Below are 19,011 nucleotides of genomic sequence, written 5' to 3'. Positions count from 1 at the left end.
TTATTTGTTTAGGCATGTTTTCATTTTTCTTGGGTGTTTTCCCAGCACTGAAATTGTGTCAAATGTTAAGTTACATTTAACTTTTTATTTATTTTATTTTTATTTTTTAAAAAGACTTATTTATTTATTTATGATAGACATAGAGAGAGAGAGAGGCAGAGACACAGGAGGAGGGAGAAGCAGGATCCACGCCGGGAGCCCGATGCGGGACTCGATCCCGGGTCTCCAGGACTGCGCCCTGGGCCAAAGGCAGGTGCTAAACCGCTGAGCCACCCAGGGATCCCCTATGTTTAACTTTTTAAAGAACTGTCAGACTATTTTCCAAAGTGTCTGTACCATTTTATATATCTACCAATTTCTTCACATTGATACCAACACTTAATAATCTATTTTTTGATTTCCCAGCAGTGTGAAGTATAATCTTGTGGCTTTACTTCTATTTCCCCAATAGCTAATAATGTTGAGTATCTTTTCATTTGCTTATTGGCTACTTGTATATCATATTTTTAAAAATGATTTTTATTTATTTATTTTTGAGAGAGAGAAAGAGATTGTGAGTAGGGAGAGAGACAGAGGGAGAGAGAGAGAATCCTAAGCAGACTCTCCAACTGAGCATGGAGCCTGATGTGGGACACGATCCCAGGACCCTGGGATCATGAACTGAGCTGAAATCAAGAGTCAGATGCTCAACTGAATGAGCCATCCAGGCACCCCTTGTATATCATATTTTAAAAATGCCCATTTAAATCCTTGGCCCACTTAAAAACTGCATTAGTCTACTACTGAGTGGTAAGAATATTTGTATTCTAGACATAAGTCCTTCCTTAGATACAGGATTAGCAAATATTTTCTTCAGTTCTACAGTTTTTTTTCCCCATCATCTTGATGGTCTTCTTTAAAGCAGAAAAGATTCAAATTTTAATGAAGTCCAATTTACCTTTCTTCTTTGACTGCTTGTGATTTTGCTGTCATATCTGAGAATTCATGAACAAATCCAAAGTCACAAAGAATTTTGTAGTTTGGCTCTTAAATTTAGTTCTTTGATCAATTTTCAGTTACTTTTTAAAAAAGATTTAATTGATTTATTCGAGAGAGAGAGAGAGGCAGAGACACAAGCAGAGGGAGAAGCAGGCTCCATGCAGGGAGCCTGACGTGGGACTTGATCCTGGGTCTCCAGGATCACGCCCTGGGCTGAAGGCGGTGCTAAACCGCTGAGCCACCCGGACTGCCCTGAGTTAATTTTGCAGTGTGAAGTATGCAGTGTGAAGTAAGGATCTAACTTTATTTTTTTGCATGTGGATATCCTGCTGTCCCAGCACCATTGTTCGCAAGACTCTTCTTTCTCCATTCATTGAATAGTCTTGGCGCCCTTGCTGAGAATCAACTGACCGCAGACATGTGAGTTTATTTCTGGGATTTCAGCTCTAATCTTCTGATCTATGTATCTGTCCTTGGTAGTACCACACTATATTATTGTTCTGTATTAAGGTTTTAACTCAGGAAGTGTGAGTTCTCCAACTCTGCTCTTTCTTCCCAAGACTATTTTGGCTATTTAGGGGCCCTTGAGTTTCCAAATGAACTTTGGGATCAGCTTGTTAATTTCTAAAAAGAAGCCTGTTGGAATTCTGCAAAGGACTGTGTTGAATCTGTAGACCAATTTAGGGGCTACTACCATTTTAACAATATTGTCATCCAGAATGTCTTTCCATTTATTTAGGTCTATCTTTCAACAATGTGTTGTAGTTTCCAAAGTATAGTTTTTATACTGTATTCCTTTTGTTAAATTTAATACTAAACATTTTATTCTTCTCTGTGCTATTGTAATAGAACTATTGTCTTAAGTTCTTTTTTTTTTGGATTGTTCTTTATAAATGTAGGGAAATGTAAGTGATTTTTATATATTGATCTTGTATCTTGCAATCTTGAAGTCATTCAGTCTAGAAATTCTAGTACAATGTTGAACAGAAGTGGCAAGAGCTGACATCCTGTCTCGTTCCTGTTCATTTTCCTTAGGGGGAAAGCATCTGGTGTTCTACCATTAAGTATGATTTTAATTATGTGGGTTTTTCAAAGATGTCCTTTTATCATGTTGATGGAGTTCCATTTATTCCTAGTTTATTTGTTTAGGTCATGAATGAGTGCTAGATTCAATTATATGGTGTCTGTTTTTGCTCTATTGATATAGTATATTATTGTATCAGCTGATTTTCATATGTTGAACCAACCTTGTATTCCTAGGATAAATCCCACTTGGTCATGTATGATTAAAAAAAATATATGTTGTTTTATTTTTGAGGATTTGCGTGTCCTTATGCATAAGAAATATTGTAGTTTTCTCCATCTTTGCTTTTGGTATCCTCATGATACTGGCCTCACAGAATGAGTTGGGAAATGTTCTCTTCTATTTTTTTTAAAGATTTTATTTTTATGTAATCTATGCACCCAATGTGGGGCTTGAACCTACAACCCTGACATCAAGAGTTGCACACTCCGGGGCAGCCCTTGTGGCCCAGTCGTTTAGTGCCGCCTTCGGCCCAGGGTGTAATCCTAGAGACCTGGAATTGAGTCCCATATCAGGCTCCCTGTGTGGAGCCTGCTTCTCCCTCTGCCTGTATCTCTGCCTCTCTCTCTGTCATGAATAAATAAATAAAATCTTAAAAAAAAAAAAGAGTTGCACACTCCATTGACTGAGCCAGCTGAGTTCTGCTCTCCTACTTTTTAAGAGTTTATGAAGAATTGGCATTAATTTTTTTGATTGGTAGAATAAATTAGTAAAGCCACCTGGACCTGGGCTTTTCTTTGTAGGCTATTGTTTGATTACTTATTCAAATTTTTCACTTGTTATAGGTCTCTTCAGATTGTCTATTTCTTTTGTCAGTTTTGGTGGTTCATATCTTTCTAGAAATTTCTCCCATTTTATTTAAATTATCTGATTTATTGGTATGCAATTAAATGTAATACTTTCATCTTTTTTATTTTTGCAAAGTCAGTAGTAACATTCTTATTTCTGATTGTCTTTATATTGCAATTACAACTGAATACAACTTCATGTTGTTGTTTTTTTTTCAAATAACATGCCATGTGAACTATTTTTCCATAGTACTTCAGTTGTCATAGATATTAATTAGGGGCTACAAAATCAATAGCTTATTTCCTCAACACACTTCTTTTTTGAGGCAGTTGGCCAAATGCTCTCTATTATAATCATAATGCTGCAATAGATATCTCTGGACATGACAAAATCCCTGGGTCAGACACCATCACTGGACACCTTTCCTCAAGGAATTCATGGTAAATTACATTCCAGCCTATAGCCTCAGAGCCCTCATACCTACTTGCATTCTCTTTGCTAACCAGAATGTGTGAAAATGGACTCTAGAACTGTTAGCCCCTCCTTTGGGCAACGTCTTCTGCTGTTCTTCCTCTTGGTAGCACCAGGTCATATAAAGGTAGTCAGGCACACCAGTGTACAAATCTTGAACTCTTTCCATCTGTACCCATGTACAGAACTGGGAAAACCAATAAATTCCTAGTTCTGCTCCATGAAACCAAAGAGCCTGCTTCTTATTCTTCTGATGCCCTAGAGCAGGGCAAAACATTCACCGCTGGGGGTGTAGATTCATGTTCTAGAAGCCCTAAGTTAGTGCTTCTCAAAATCCTTCCCAAAATCCTTTCTAAAACTTCTGATTTGTAATTATAGTTTTATAAAATATAATAAGAATGTCAAACTGTTATATAAGCTTCTAAATTATTTGATCACTTTCTGAGCTCAATACCAATGCATGAACCCCACTTGCTTAGCTCTACCCTAGTTCAAGCTACACCACTCCCTAGGGGTAGGACTTCTTTGAGAGCCCTCGGTAGTCTTCCCACCTCCTACCTCTGCCCGACCATCCCATTCAGGGCCCCTAGGCTAGGGACCCACTGAAAATTGCACTTCCTAGCCTATGTGGGCCTGTACCAGAGGTTGCCCAGTACCCTTAGGAGCATAGTCAATGGACCTATAGCAGCTGTTCCCTAGATCCAGATATCTGCTGAGGAAGAGCACAGCTGGCCAGAGCTGCCCCACTTACCCCACTTACAAATGGGCTCCATCCTAGGTTCTGCCGGCACAGGCCACATTGGAAACTGCCTCTGTGCCTTTCACTAACACGTAGCCTTAAGGCAGGATGGAGAGGAGGACCCACAGGTTCAACTAGGACTGCCACCCTGTACCTGGGAGGCTAGCATTAGGCCCCCAGACTCATTCAACACTTTTGGCAAAGAAGTACCAGTAAGGTTACAGAGACCAAATTGCCAAACCACCATGAGGTATAGTGAAGGAGTAACAGAGGAACTGATATGTACTGCTCACTGTGAGACCCGGATCAAGATATGGCTTTAGAGGCACTCCCTTCCTCTTCAGTCTTCAAGATCTATCTCCTAGGAATTAGGTACTCCTCAGAGAGCTATTTTACCTGGGGGAAGATGGGCTGACAAAGATGGTGTCTTGCTTAAGATTACCCACCAGAAAGGGGGTAGTTAGGACTTAACATCAGAGTATGTGGCTCTGAGTGCTGCTCCTAACTATGTATGACACTGTGCTCCCAAAGGAAGACCTCCACTGATGGGTGATTTAAAGGATTCCTCTTGGCTTTTACTGAGAATCAATACAAGAAACGGCCATATCAAGAAAACTGTATTTTCTGTTAAACTTTTATAAAGATACTGTGCTTTATTTTATTCTATCTTTCTTATATGAGGATCCAACCATAACTTCTTAGAATTTAGCACCAGGCTCTTGGGAGCCCCACCAGGTGTTCTTACTGCCTTAAAGGCAGGAAACTCAGCCCAAAGTGAATGCTCACTCACTGCTATTTTCAAGTGAATGACAAACTTGATGCTACCTTGATTCTATAGTTGTTCCTGGAGCTGTACATATGGCTGGCTGACAGGTCTTGTGAGACCCTCAGTGACACAGCTGTTGAGGGACCAATCATGGTGGCATGAGGGCCCAGATCATGCTATCAAGATTGCTTTTCAGCAGCCTAATTCAAGGGGTATGCCATGTGCTCCTCCAATCAGGGTTTGTATTCCCCAAGACAGAAAATAGTACAGCAAAGGTCACAGAAACCTATTAGACAAATGTGGAGTGCCTTTCCCAACTAAAAGACAGTTTCTGTCTATGGTGCTTAGTTTCTCTAAGGTGGGGATTTAGGTTTCCTTATTCTGTTCAGAACTCACTCCATTTCCAAACTGAGTTTTCAACGTTTGAATTAAGCCTGAAAACATTAGCCTCTCCCTCTTGACAATTACCCTATAGCATGCCCTCTTTGAGGGAACTCTTGCTAAGTGCACTGTCCTTTCTATCTGCCCTCATCTCTAGTCTCCCCTCAAGTTCTACTTCCTCGCCTCTGCATCAGCCAGTTCCTCAGATGTAATGCTCTATTTAGCTGGGTCTTATCTGCTGTTGCTATTGCTCTTTGTGGCTTTTCTTTTTTTTAAGATTTTATTTATTTATTCATAGAGACATAGAGAGAGAGAGAGAGAGAGAGAGAGAGAGGCAGAGACACAGGCAGAGGGAGAAGCAGGCATCAGAGAGAGTCAGACGTGGGACTCGATCCAGGGTCTCCAGGATCACACCTGGAGCCGCAGGTGGCGCTAAACTGCTGTGCCACCGGGGCTGCCCCTCTTTGTGGCTTTTCAATTGCAATTTTTTAATTTCTCTTTTCTAAAAGTAATTTTTGAGGGGCACCTGGGTAGCTCAGTTAGTTTGTGTCTGACTCTCAATTTCAGCTCAGGTCATGATCTCAGGGTTGTGAGACTGAGCCCTGTGACACTTAAGATTCTCCCTCTCCCTCTGCCCCTCCCTGCTCCATCTAAATAAACAAAGATAAGTAATTTTTGGTTTATTTCCATATCTATCTGATCTTTTTTGATGGTTCATTATTCCTTTTGAGCCATAATTCACATACTACAAAATTCATCATTTCAAAGTAAAAAATTCAGTAGTTTTTGATATACTTGTACAGTTAAACAACTACCACCATCTAACAGCAGAGCATTTTGATAATCCCAAAAAGAAATTCTGTATCTACTAGCAATCATCCCAACCTACTCTTCCTTCATCCCTGGCAACCACTAACCTACTTTCTGTCTCTGTAGATTTGTCTATTTGTCTATATTGGACATTTCATAGCAATGGAATTAAACAACATGTGGTCCTTTGTGACTGGCTTTCATTTAGCATAATGTTTTCAAAGTTTGTATGTGTGGCAGCATGTGTTAAGTCCTCTAATCCTTTTTATTGCTAAATATATTGAATGGGTATACCACATTTTGTTTATCCATTCATCAGCTGATAGACATTTGAGTTGTTTCTACTTTGTGGTTATTATGAGTAATACTGATATGAACATTTGTGTATAAATTTTTACATGAATATGCTTTCAGTTCTCTTGGGTATATATATAGGTATGAAATTGCTGGGTCATATGGTAAATCTATGTTTAACCATTTCAGACACTGCCAGATTGTGTTCTAAAGCAGTTGAACCATTTTAGAATTCCATCAGCAACTTATGAGGGTTCTGATTTCTTCCCACCCTTGTCAACACTTATTGTCTGATTTTTTGATTATAGCCATCCTAGCGTGTATAAAGCAGTATCTCACTGTAGTTTCCAATTTGTATTCCCTGATGACTAATGACTTTATGTGCTTATTGGTCATTTGTAATTTTTGGAAATATTTCTATTCAAACCTTTTGTTCATTTTTAAATTGGGTTTTATTGTTGAGTTGTAAGTTCTTTATACATTTTGGATCCTAGAATCAGATGTAAGTTACAAATATTTTCTTCCATTCTGTAGGCTGTCTTATCACTCTGTTGATAGAGCTTTCTTTAAAGCACAAAAGTTTTAAATTTTGATGAAGTCCAATCTATTTTTTCTTTAGTTGCTTGTATTTTGGGTATTATATCTAAGAAATGGTTTCCTAATCCAAGGTCATATAGCTCTACATCTATTTTCTTCTAAGAGCTTTAAATTTTTAGCTCTTACATTTAGTTCTTTGACCCACTTTGAGTTAATTTTTGTATATAAGATGGTATATTAATCTTTCGCCTCACATTTTATCTTTCATGTCTCTGTGATTAAGCATATTTATCTTATAGTCTTTATCTGGCAATTCTCTATGATAATTTCTATGATCAAATTTATAAAAAGTTCTAAAGCTACTCATTATGTCTTTGTAATGCATTGTTTCTTTATGTGGTTTGCTACTCTGGATTTTGAGTCCCTTTTTGTCAGTACTTCATCAGTGGGAATGCTGTATATTCTGGGGTCAGGGAAATGTCGCTGGCAGAGGGGGGGTTTGCATGGGTTTTGCCAAGTGCCTCTGGGTGTTAATCAAGTCCAAATTTCCTTTTTGTGTTCATTTCTTTGCTTGATTTCCAGATGACCTGGGTAGTGTTAATCACCCCCAACTCACAGGAGGGAAGGTATATGGCTATACAGTCTATTTTCCTAACCCTGAGGACTGGCTGAGACATTTCAACTTTTTGGTGTTGTTCTCACGCTGCCCTTCAGGTTTTTTCTGTCTTCTCCCTCACTGAAGTGTACTTTCTCAAGCAGCTTGACTTAATGCTAGTGTCTTAGTTCCAACCCTGTACATGGCTCAGGCTTAACATCCTCTCTTGAATCTGTATGGCCATCAAAACTTAAAGTCACCATGTCAGTAATCCCCAGCCCAACATCCACAGCGTGGTCCTACCCTGGGTTTGGCTCCTGCGGACCTCCCTTACTTTCTCATGAACTGGTTACATGTTTTAGGGATATGTATTGTAGTTCATCCACCATTTCAAAATACTGAGCAGCAAGAAGATTTTCAGATCCTCCATACTGCTGGACAGAGGAACTGCTAGATCACGGAGATCACATGGACCACCTGTATATGAAACAGGTACAATCACACTACAGAGTAGAATATGAGGCTCTACATCAAGATCATAGATGCAGCAGCTGACTTGGAGAGTCCTCCCATGCTGGTTTCCAAAGGCTATTCTCCAAGGAGAACAAATCCTGATCAGATAAGCAATTTTGAGATCATGAGTCAAGTCCTGGGGACAGTGTACTACAGTTTTAGCTCTAAGACATCATCTACTGCAAGGTCAGGTCTCATCACAAATGCTCCCTTCATTGAGCATCTGCTGGTTGTGTGGCTACTCCAACAGTCTGTGACCAATGTCCTTGCATTTGGCTGATAGTGGCACAAAGGCTAGGTACATCCATTCAGGGCTGCTGAGCCCCTATCGCCTCAAGGTGGAGTGCAACCCCAAAAGGACATAATTACTTAAGCCCATGGCCCCTCTGTAGGAGGGGCCCAGTCCACCTCTAACTGGCCCAGTCAACCTCTAACTTCCCCAGCCCCCAAATAACTGGGCTATGCAGTGAGCTAGCTCTATGTTGTGGTAGGTTCGTGGGGGTGGGGACACACTCCCCAGAAATCAGAAAAGTTCTGTGCCAACATACACACCTGCCCTGGCCACACTCCTGCAATTCTAAGAAACAGACTACCTCCTATATAGCTTGGCTGTTGTGTGCTAAGGGGGGTGCAGAGAATGGGTGAGTAGCATAGAGCCTGCAAGAACTCATAAGTCTATCTAATTTCATAAAGACCTCTCCTCTATCACTTTTTATCTCAGCTCCCAAACGCCTGGTCAGTTCTGAGCAAGCCATTACTTCCATGGTGCAACAGTGTCAGAGCCTCCTGTTCCTCTTCTGGGCAAACTCTGGGCTCTGTTCAAATGATGACCTTATTCTCAGCATAGTCTCTGCACTGATCAGACCTGGTGTTGTTGCCTTCATTGGCCTTTATGCCTGTTCTGTGGCTCCCATGGCTCCTTCTAACCACCTTCCCCCTTGAAGAAGCTACTTTCTCTTACGACCCGGGGGCTCCTGAGTATAGAGGGATGAGAGTCTGCACTTGCATGGGAAGGCAGGCTGCTTGGTGGGAAAGCAGACACTGCACTGCTGGCTAAGACTATACCCTCTCTGGTCTCTTGGGGCCCCACACAGCCACCACCTACCTTTCCATGGCTGTTGGAGTCACACTGGTCAAGGCAGGAGCACCTGGCGTGGCTTTGGACCGCTCAGTGAATCGGGAGTCAAATGCTTTCATGGGTTCAATCTTGGACGGGGTTGTTAACACGGAGGGTGACGATGCAGCAGGAGTAGAGGTAGCATTCACACTGGGGGTGGGGGGTAAGAATGTGGGAGAGCACATCAAGCACAATCCATCAAGCATTTGGGAGTCCTAGATTTGTGTTACTTGGAGCCAGTTAAAAGGGCACAAACAAACTTATGTAAACACAATTTCAAGATGTAATTAATAGTCCTATTTCTTTACTACTTTAATGTGTTAAAATCTGGAAGTCTGGCTAACTAAGGAGATCATAAGCAAATGCATTCATGTTTGTGCCCCACTGCATTGTTCTGAGAGCTTCTGGGGGTAGCATGAGGCCTAGAAAGTAGCTCTTACCATCCTTTTATCCCACAATACAGTCGTATTTTCACAATCTGAATACAGCGTCTCTACCCCAAACCACTCCAAACCACCAGCTTTTCCCGCTTCCACAAATGGTCTAACAAGAAGATGCACCCGGAATCCTTAAGCCACTGTCTATTCCTGGCCTTCATCCTTGCTCAAACACACTGTGGCCTGAGTGGCCCTTCTCATCTTACCTGGACAATTATGCATTCTTCATATTCTCCTCCAAGCACACACCTCACAGCCCTTATCTTCTCCATAGGAGAGGCCTAAGCATGAGCCTGCAAGCTTCACCCCATGCCCAAGCACATCACACATGCTGGGTCCCAAAGCCACTGGCCCTCCTACTGACCACATTCACCTGCCTGGACCCCAGACTAGATACCTGGCAGGCATCTGGGAGCCCCTTCCTCCTCTCCCAGGACCTGCAGGGCCAACTGTTAAAACGTCTCTCAGATCTAGAGCTGTCTGACCTTCCCCAGATACCCTTCCTGAGATGACTGGTATGGCAACACTCCTGACTGTGCAGTGAAGAGGGCCTAAGCCACTTCCAGTGTAAAATTGCTGAAAGGTAGGGCTGACCCTGAGGCAGGCCATATGTCCCTAGCCAGTTCCCACCCTTAGGAGCACATCTTGGGACTGCATCTTGTATCACAGACTCACCTGAACAAGAACTCCCTCCCAACCTGGCCCTCATAACAAAAATTAAGCATCTTTCTTTTTTTATTGAAGGAGCCATGAAGTGTCAGTGCAACTGTGTCCATATCTGAACTTTCCCCAGGGATAGGAGCAAGCCTTGGCATGCCCACTCACCTGTCCTTACTGACAGTATCACCAGCCGGCCTGGCGCCAGTTGTTGCCACAGGCTCTGTGGAGGGCTTCGAGGCGCCAAAGGAGTTGGGGGTACTGGAGTCCAGTGGCAGTAGCTGTGGATTGCTATGAGAGGAGAGCATGGTGCCCGCCAGGGAGCCCGAGAGTGGGATGCTGTTAAAGAATGCCGTGGAGAAGTCCCTGTTGTCAAGAACAAAAATCAGCCTGGGAAATCAGATACCACATCAAGTACTTTCTATGTTTGAAGTAATTTTTTTCTGGGTCCAAAGGTGAAGTATTTTTGTGGAAGAAAATGTGCAAAGTTAAGAAAAGTAAAAAGAAAACTAAAATTATGTCATATACTATGTGTAATTGAATCTAAGATGAGCTGGTACTTTGTGTACCACTAAGAAAGAAAAAGTTACTACCAAATGTAATTATTAGATATACACTAATCTAAGAGATGTTAAAATGTGCCAACATGTGTCTCAGGATTCATGAAATGCAGCCTATAGGGCAAAACTCCCTTTCATTATGGGCTGCATGGATATACCACAATTTACCTAACCAGCCTCCACTGAGGAATGCCAGGGCTGTCTCCCAGCTTTTTCTTTAGTAGACACTGCTGTATTAGGAAGCAAGATACTGCAGTGTTAAGGCTAAGAGCTCTGGGCCAACCCAGCCAGGTTTCACTCCTATGCCATACACAAGCTCTGTGACCTTAAGCACTTTTACCACTCTGAGCTTCAGGCTCCTATCTGCAAAACAGAAAGTGACAGGACCCTCCTTGTGAGGTCGGGACTAATGTGGTTAGCATAGCACACACTTAGAATACATAGTAGCTGCTCAAAAATGCTCCCCTATTATAATCATCATTGTACCAGTTGTTTCACATATTACATGGGATAAATTCCTAGAAGTGGAATTGCAGCAGCAGATGGAATGTTCATTAAAGAGTTTTGATAAATAGTTCTTAGTATATAAATATCAAGTTTTGATAAAAAGTGCCTTCCTTGGAGGTTTAAATTCCAGCTCTGTATGAGTGCTTATTTCCCCAAATCCTCAACAGTCTTACCAAATTTCTTGATACTTGACAATCTGATGAAAAACAGTTATCTTACTATAGTTTTAATTTTCAATTATTTTGACGTGAGATTCAAATTTTTTCATATAGAAGCATTTGATTTCCTTTTTTGGTGAACTGTTTATATCCTCTGTATATTGTTCTATTTGGTTACTAGTCTTTATTATTGATTGTGAGACTTACTTATTAAAAAAATTCCTTCTATGAGCAGGAAGTATTTTCCCTAGAATTTTGTTAAAAAGACTTTAAGTAATCTCTACAACCATTGTAGAGCTTGAGTTTACAACCCTGAGATTAAGAGCTATGTGAGCTTCTAACTGAAGCAGCCAAGAGCCCGCCGTATGCTGTGTTTTGACTTATCGTGCATTTTCCTTGCCCTCAGAATGTTATTTTTATGTGGTCCAAATTTTGTGCCATTTTAAAAAATGACTTTTTTTTAATCATAAAAATATTTTTAGGGAATCTTCTAAAATTTTAAACAATGTAAAAGCTGAACATTAAGAAAAAAAAAAATCTCTGACCTGTTCAGAATTTATCTAATTTTAAGCTGTGAAGTAGGGAATCCAACTTTGTTTCTGGAGGGTAGGTAGTCCTGATTCTCATTTATTTGATTAACTGATGTTTCATTACCGATGCAAGATGCTGTTTTTAAAATTCCCTTCAATATTTGGGTTTACTTTTGGGTTTTCCATTGCATTCCACTGCTCTATTCATGTGTCAGTACCCATCTTATTCTAGTTTACAAGTTTTAATTTCTGGTGGAGCTAGTCTTCCCTGATTTTCTTTTTTCAGAAATATTTCAGCTATTCTTACTTATTTTTCCCTTTAATTTAGAATCACCTAATTCTGAAAACACTGTCGGTTATTTGTATGGGCTCATGTTGAAAGAGATCTATCATTTTATAATGTTGAGTCATCCTAGGGAATAAATGGTATTCATTTCTAGTTATTTCTTTGAATTTTCTTTTAGTTCTCTCAGTAGGGTTTAAATTTTTTCTTCATAAAGATCTACATTTCTTTGTTACATTCTAGGTATTGCATCCGTGAAAACGATTTCTTCCTTTTTATCTTCTAAAGGTAGTTGCAGCTTATGTACATTTTATTGCCTTCTTGTCTACGGCAGTTTTCCCAGTTGATTCTCTTGTAGATCATACCATCTTTAAATAATGATACATTTTACCAACTCCTGTCCAATTTATTCTCTCTCTTGACTAACTATATGAGCCCAAACCTCCAGACCAATGTTAAAGTATGGTCAACAAGAGTGGACACTTGTTTTTCAATTACTTTAAGATAGGTTTTATCAAGTTAAGAAGTATACATCTATTTGTATTTAACTAAATTTTAAATCAGAACAATGTTTAGTAAAATGTCTCAGGCATTTGCAGAGATGATCAAATATTTCTTTTGATTTTTTGACATGCAGAAGCAAATTAAGTTTCCCAAAATTCCGACCACCCTGCTTCCCTGAAATAAACCTTAATTGGTCATCTTTTTTAGCAATGTAACACGCTGTAAGTTTGTTACTATTTTATTTAGCATTTTTGCATTTACATTCAGAAATGCGATAGATCAGGAACTTATTATGTTCTATATCTTCATGTTTTTGATATAATTATGTTCAAGAAAAGTTTTGCAAGTTTTCCTCCTTTTTCTATTAATTGCAGTATTTTCAATAGTATTAGAATGATCTGTTCCTCTAATCATTAGAATGAAAACTTTATTAGAATTTCTCTGTAACACCTTCTGAGTCTGGTGGCTTTTGGTAGATTAGCTCTGTGACATCATCCTCTATTTTCTTCTATAATAATTCAGTTGTATAGATTTTCTTCAGTTTTGATCATTTTATTTTCCTCAAAATCATCTACCTTCAAATTTATTTGTACAGAATTCAGTAAAAAAAAGTCTTTCAAACTTTCGATTTATTCTTTATCTGTGATTATTTCCATTTAAAAAATTTGTGGCTTTTTGTTTTCTTGCTTGATTAGCTAAGCTAATCTTGATCTATTCTGTTGCTACTTGCTTTAACATGGGAATCAAGAGGGCAAAACAGCCTTTAAGACCAAAAGAATCAAGTTCTGGTGCCAGAAATATGTGCCCTGTGGCAGAAAGCTGGTTTAAGTCCAGGTAGAAAGCCACCTACCACCTCTGTCTCCTCATCAAGTAAGGCCTGAAAGGATCCATAGAAGAAAAGCACCACCATCACCGCCACCTCCATGACCCTCACTCCCACAAGCCCTTCAGTGTTCAAAGCACAGACATACTGGTCTCATTTGGTCCTAATATAAACTAAGCATGTGGCATTACCCACTGATAGGTTAACAATGGGAAAAAGGCTTGATCAAAAGGAAAACTACTCTCCAGGAGGAGTCAGGAGACCCGGTTCTGGCTCCACCTGATCAGGTCTCTGCATACCCTAACATGAGAGGTCAGATCAGCATTTCATGTGACTGAAGGTCTCTTCAGACTTCAAGGAAGATTCAGAACTGCTCACGGATGAACAACTGCAAAGTGCAGGAGGCCACCATGTGTGGTGCCTTATGCAGATCGGTTGAATGAGTATAAAACCAGAATGAATCACCTTGATAGTGGGGGGTCTATTTTTTTCATGCAGGGCCTTATCATCCTTTGAATCAACATTGTTTTGGGGAGAAGGACCAATATAAAAGCAAGTCTGACTACAAATGCTGAGACAACATCAAATGGTGACTGATTCCACTTCCCCCTTCTTTGCTTCCTCAAGAAAATGTGCCTTAGAGCCTTATTCTCTGTCCAGCAATTCCACCTCTGGGAAGTATCCTGAGGTAACAGTCATGAGCGTGCTCAAAAATTCATTAACAATCACAAAACACCGGACACAAACTTTTAAGTCCACAGTTAAGGGGCTGGTCAAGTAAATCATGGTGCATTCACAGCCTGGGAACCTGGACAATCAGCAAGCCAATGCTTCAGAGGACTATTTATTAAAAAGGATGCAAGGTCAAGATACAGGAACAAGTGGGGAAAAAAGACCAGAGATACAGATGCCAAAACGTTAACAGTAATTATATCTCAGAGACTGGATTACGGGTAATGTTTATGTCCTTTTTTGGGTTTTTAGTATTCAACAGTGTGTATATAGAAGGGAAAAATGACACAGAAAAAAAATCAGTCCGACTTCTCTCCCTGGTGTCTTCAATGCCCCACCAACAATGAAGCACAGCTGGCCATGTAGACACACTGGCCCTGTGAAGGCGCCCTCGCCCTCCGGCCTGTCACAGGTTCCTCCCTGCCCACCTTCTGCATGAGTCAAATGCACATAAGGCTCTGTAGGAAGCACAGGGCTTTGAGGCTGGTGGGAAGCTGGGCTCACCTCTCCCATTTCCAGATTCTATGGGTCAGATTGGCTCAAGAGCCTGTGAAGACTCTGATTATGAAAGTGCTAACTGGTGAAAGGAGAGAGGAAGACCTCCCCAGGTTAAGGCCACAGAAAGCTCGGTGAGTGAACAAGTACCCGGTGTCCAGCTGTGCTATGCAGAGAGGTGTGATTCTTCTGCGACCATCTGCTGTCCGAGTTTCAACTTGTTTCTTCAAAAGATTCTGGTAAAGTAGAGTAACATATATGAATATAAGTTTCTGCCAAAGTACCTCTACATATAAAAAAAAATAAGGCTTCTAAAGGAAATGATTTTTAACTTCCCTTTCTATGGCCTTTCAAGTCCAACTAAACTAAGCCACTGAATCAAAGAACAAGAATTTTTGTCAGGGTGTGTGTTTGAATTTCTGCACCATAAAGCAGTAAGGGCAGAAAGTTCCCAGTTGAACTAGCTGCAGCACTTTGCTCTCCATCACCAGCACTGCAGGCCTGGCTAGGTTTCCTGGGCAGTAAGCACGTGCCAGTCTGGCCACTCCTGCCCAGCAGCCATGGGGCTCACTGAGGGAACAAATGAATGAAACCTGCACTTGCAAGCCACTCCTGTCTCTAAGCTGTGATACGCAAACCTTTCATCAGAGTCATTTCTTCCACTGCAGACTCATAAAACCAAAGGTTCCCAGTCACACATTGTGTCTCAATCACTTGGGGAGGTTTGTCACCCTGTACAAGCTCCTGGAAATGGTTTAAGCTCCCCAGATGATCCCAATATTTCCTGCTCCGTTCCTGCTCCAACTCCACTCCCACCCAGTGAGACATGGGCTTCCAGAGGAAGAAGTGAGGAGCCCACAGACATCTCCTAAGGACAGAACCTGAAACCTACTCTTCTCAGTATCTAGAATTTCCTAGAAAGGCGAGAAGTGAGGTTTGGAAGTTCCCACAAGAGATGACTTCCTCTAGAGTTTCTTGGGACAAAGAGGCCTTTGGACAAAGTGCCTTAGGCCCCATTAGTACCTCATGCAGCTGACGGCAATAGGAGCAAGTGGCCCCAAGCTGGCTTAGCCCTGGGTTCTGTTCTAGGTACTGCATACACTTACCTCCCTACCATTCGTATCTGTGCTCTGTTCAGACTGCACACTTCCCTTGCCCTGTCCCTGGGTGTGTACTCAAGTCCTCGGTGCTATGGGGCTGAGCCCTCACCTTCCTAATGTCTTCCAGACTTTCCCCATTGACGACGCCAGCAACTGAAGCAGCAGAGCTCGTCTCTCTAGATGAGGCACTCTTCTGGTCCAGCTGTTGTTGTTGCTGCCTGCGTTGGTATTTGAGCATTTCTGGGTTCTCAATGACAGCTGTGGATAGCTGGGCTTCAGTCATGATGGCCAAGCTCTTGCCATACGTGGACTGGTGAATACGGCTCTAGAGGAACCAGAGAGAAGTGCAACAGACCAGTTGTGAGCAGCAAAGTGGTAGACCCCATGTGGGCAGGGACAGTGTCCCCAGCACATCAGTGACTGGTGTGATTTATACAAGGATGTGCTAATGACCAACATGGAGGCCAATAGGACATATGCCTCATGGCAGAGGATACTAGGCATGGGGAGGTGATGCCCTGGGATCCATTTCTGCAGGGCCTGGTGTGCTGTTATGTGGCCAGGAACTTCCTTCTCTTGCTACTTGTCCCTTCTCCCTTCACTCTCTCCCCTGGACTCTGGAGGCAGAATTAAGTTTGGCAGATGTTTACCTGTTTCTTAAACATGGGGTCCCTGCCTGCCATTTGAGAAATGATAAGCTACATAGTGTTATTTTGTAGGGTGCCCATCTCCTTCCAACCAACCAGGACTCTCCAAGTGGGAAGGGAGTACACAGGTTACCAGGTTACCTAATGACAGTAACAGGGTAGAAAGAAGACTTGAAAGAAAGAAGACTTGAGGCCACTGAAACACTCATCCCTTCACTGACAACTGACTCTTGGGGGAGCCAGGCCATTCTAGGTGCTGCTACAAAGCAGAACTCTACCCCTAAGGGGTTTACATCATAGTGGGAGGTCCACACAGTAGCTTATGAGGGGTTCTCCCAGCAATTGCACCTTGAAGGGGAGAGATGCCCACCTGGTCTGGGCTTTCATTAGGCTCCTTTCAGACAAACAAACACATTCTGCTAAGTGTTGTCAAAGGCCCCTTTGTAGAAACATCTGCTTTCTAAGTCTACGGTCCATAAAGCATGGCCTTTCCCAAAATCCTTAAAAGCACATGGGCCACCCTGTCCTGGGCAAAGCACAGAGGGGAGGAGGCCTATGGGCATGGCTCATGGTTCTATTCTCATATCTAAGGGTCATATATAGTCTCTGCAAAGGGCCACACTATTTTCTGAGGCTTAGTTACTTCACTGATAAAATGAATGAGCCCTGCCTTAAAAGGTTTTGTATAATTCGTATGAAATAAAACATGCAAAATGCATGGCCCGGAGTCTGGTATGCAATAAATGCTAAGAAATAACCAATATTACTGTTATAGTTGCTGCTTCATGGCATCTATGTCCTTACAAGACAATGAAGAAAATGATGTGAGCAGGGGCCCTTGAGATCATTCCCACTATCTCCCAGGGTAAAAACCTCCCTGGGTGTGGCTAATTTTAAGCTCAAGAAAAGATGCCCAAAGTTGTTTTATTCTTAGTTCCAGAATGGATTTCTGACACAAATAAGAGTCTCATCTTTAATCTATCTTGTAAAGAAGATTAGCATTACAATCTATAAAAGATACCCAATAATACCTTAAGAAACAATGTCCCCATGTATATCCTAAGAGGAGGGTCTAATCAAAGGGGCCTCTCAGAGCTATGGCGGCTATTTCTGTGGCCTGAGAGCAAGTGCAGCATTCAGGCCACTAGCTGGAGGTATACTGTTCTTTTACCTTCTCCTCCTCACTCAAGGGGTCTCCAAGCTCATCCTGGGAGAAATCTAGAAACGCCACAGAGCCATCCATGGAGCACACCAAGATGCCCAGCCCGTTCAGAGTCCTGAAAGAGAGGACCATTAGCAGCCTGGGGAGCAAGTGCCTACGGGGCTTACCCATACCTCCAAGGCTGGACTGGGGGATAGCATGCAGGACTCTAACAGATGCTGGAAACTCTTCATTCCCTTCTGTGGAATTCATTGGTAGGGTGGGGGTAGGGGAGACAATCATATCTAGAAGGTTCTGGTGCCCTAAGCATATATACAAAGTATATCTTATGTATTTTTTAAGAATTTCCTCTTTAAAAAAAATTTTTTTTAAAGATTTTATTTATTTATTCATGAGAGACAGAGAGAGAGAGAGAGGCAAAGGCACAGGCAGAGGGAGAAGCAGGCTCCACACAGGAAGCCTGATGTGGGACTCAATCCTGGGTCTCCAGCATCACGCCCTGGGCCGAAGGTGGTGCTAAACCGCTGAGCCACCTGGGCTGCCCTCATTTTTGTTTTATTTTTGAAAACATTTTTAAAAAAACATGAAGTGTACATCTAAAGGAGGTCATTGAGAAGCAGAAAATGTGTCTCCACACTTCTAATCTGGTTCATACAACAACAAAGTGAAGTAAAACCAGAATCACAACACTTTCCTTTTCCCAAATATGTTTGCCTGAGGAGGTATTTTCCAGGGCCTAATGCCAACAAAGCAAGGAGCATAGCAGCAGACATGCTCCCAATGGCAGGCCCAAGCTGCCCTTTTCTGAATTATGTGCAGACCCAGCAGGGGTCTGCTCTAGTTGCCACCCCCCAAAATTGGGGGCGGGGGGAGTCCCTGGCTGCCTGACCCTAATCGCATCCAGAGGCCTTATGTTCCAACATGTGGCTTCTCTTTTCCTAGCCCGTGCATTGTAAGAAGAATCCATCTTACCAGGAAATATCCATGATGGATTTGTCGAATAGCTCATGGATGACAACCAAAGGCCGTTTCAGACACGTGAGCTGGAAGGAAAGAAGCAGCAAAGGCTAATGAAATGAATGAAACTGCTTTCTGTCCACTTAACTCAGTTACCACCAACAGTACTTAAAGCCTTGGTCTGAGTTTTTGTTGACATATTTGACTCTATTCAAATAGCAACCAGCAAGATCCCAAACTTTGGGAACCAAGACCTGCCAAAATATGCATTTTCAGTATGGCCCCTGTCTGAAGGGCTTGCTCTGGTCTGGCAGGGGAGATGGCCGTACACATAGACAACCAAGAATGGTGGTTCTAGAAAGGCCATGATCTGAGCAGAGGTCTA

General features: G+C 41.8%; 1 protein-coding gene across 3 annotated transcripts in view; it reads right to left on the bottom strand.

Annotated features, from left to right (window-relative positions):
- Positions 1-19,011, bottom strand: part of HIRA (histone cell cycle regulator) — an 89,147-nt gene that overhangs the window by 31,911 nt on the left and 38,225 nt on the right. For all 3 annotated transcript variants that reach the window (XM_038575903.1, XM_038575905.1, XM_038575904.1), the window contains 6 exons: positions 18,642-18,712; positions 17,679-17,784; positions 15,970-16,185; positions 14,911-14,996; positions 10,337-10,534; positions 9,063-9,224 (listed from right to left, as the gene is read on the bottom strand). In XM_038575903.1, the coding sequence (XP_038431831.1) occupies positions 9,063-9,224; positions 10,337-10,534; positions 14,911-14,996; positions 15,970-16,185; positions 17,679-17,784; positions 18,642-18,712 (839 nt within the window). The remainder of the gene's footprint in view (positions 1-9,062; positions 9,225-10,336; positions 10,535-14,910; positions 14,997-15,969; positions 16,186-17,678; positions 17,785-18,641; positions 18,713-19,011) is intronic.

Source organism: Canis lupus, chromosome 26 (assembly GCF_011100685.1).
Source record: "Canis lupus familiaris isolate Mischka breed German Shepherd chromosome 26, alternate assembly UU_Cfam_GSD_1.0, whole genome shotgun sequence".
In the NCBI taxonomy this organism is placed as follows: Eukaryota; Metazoa; Chordata; class Mammalia; order Carnivora; family Canidae; genus Canis; species Canis lupus.
Note: the sequence above shows the minus strand (reverse complement) of the source record. Positions and strands in the feature narration are given on the sequence as shown.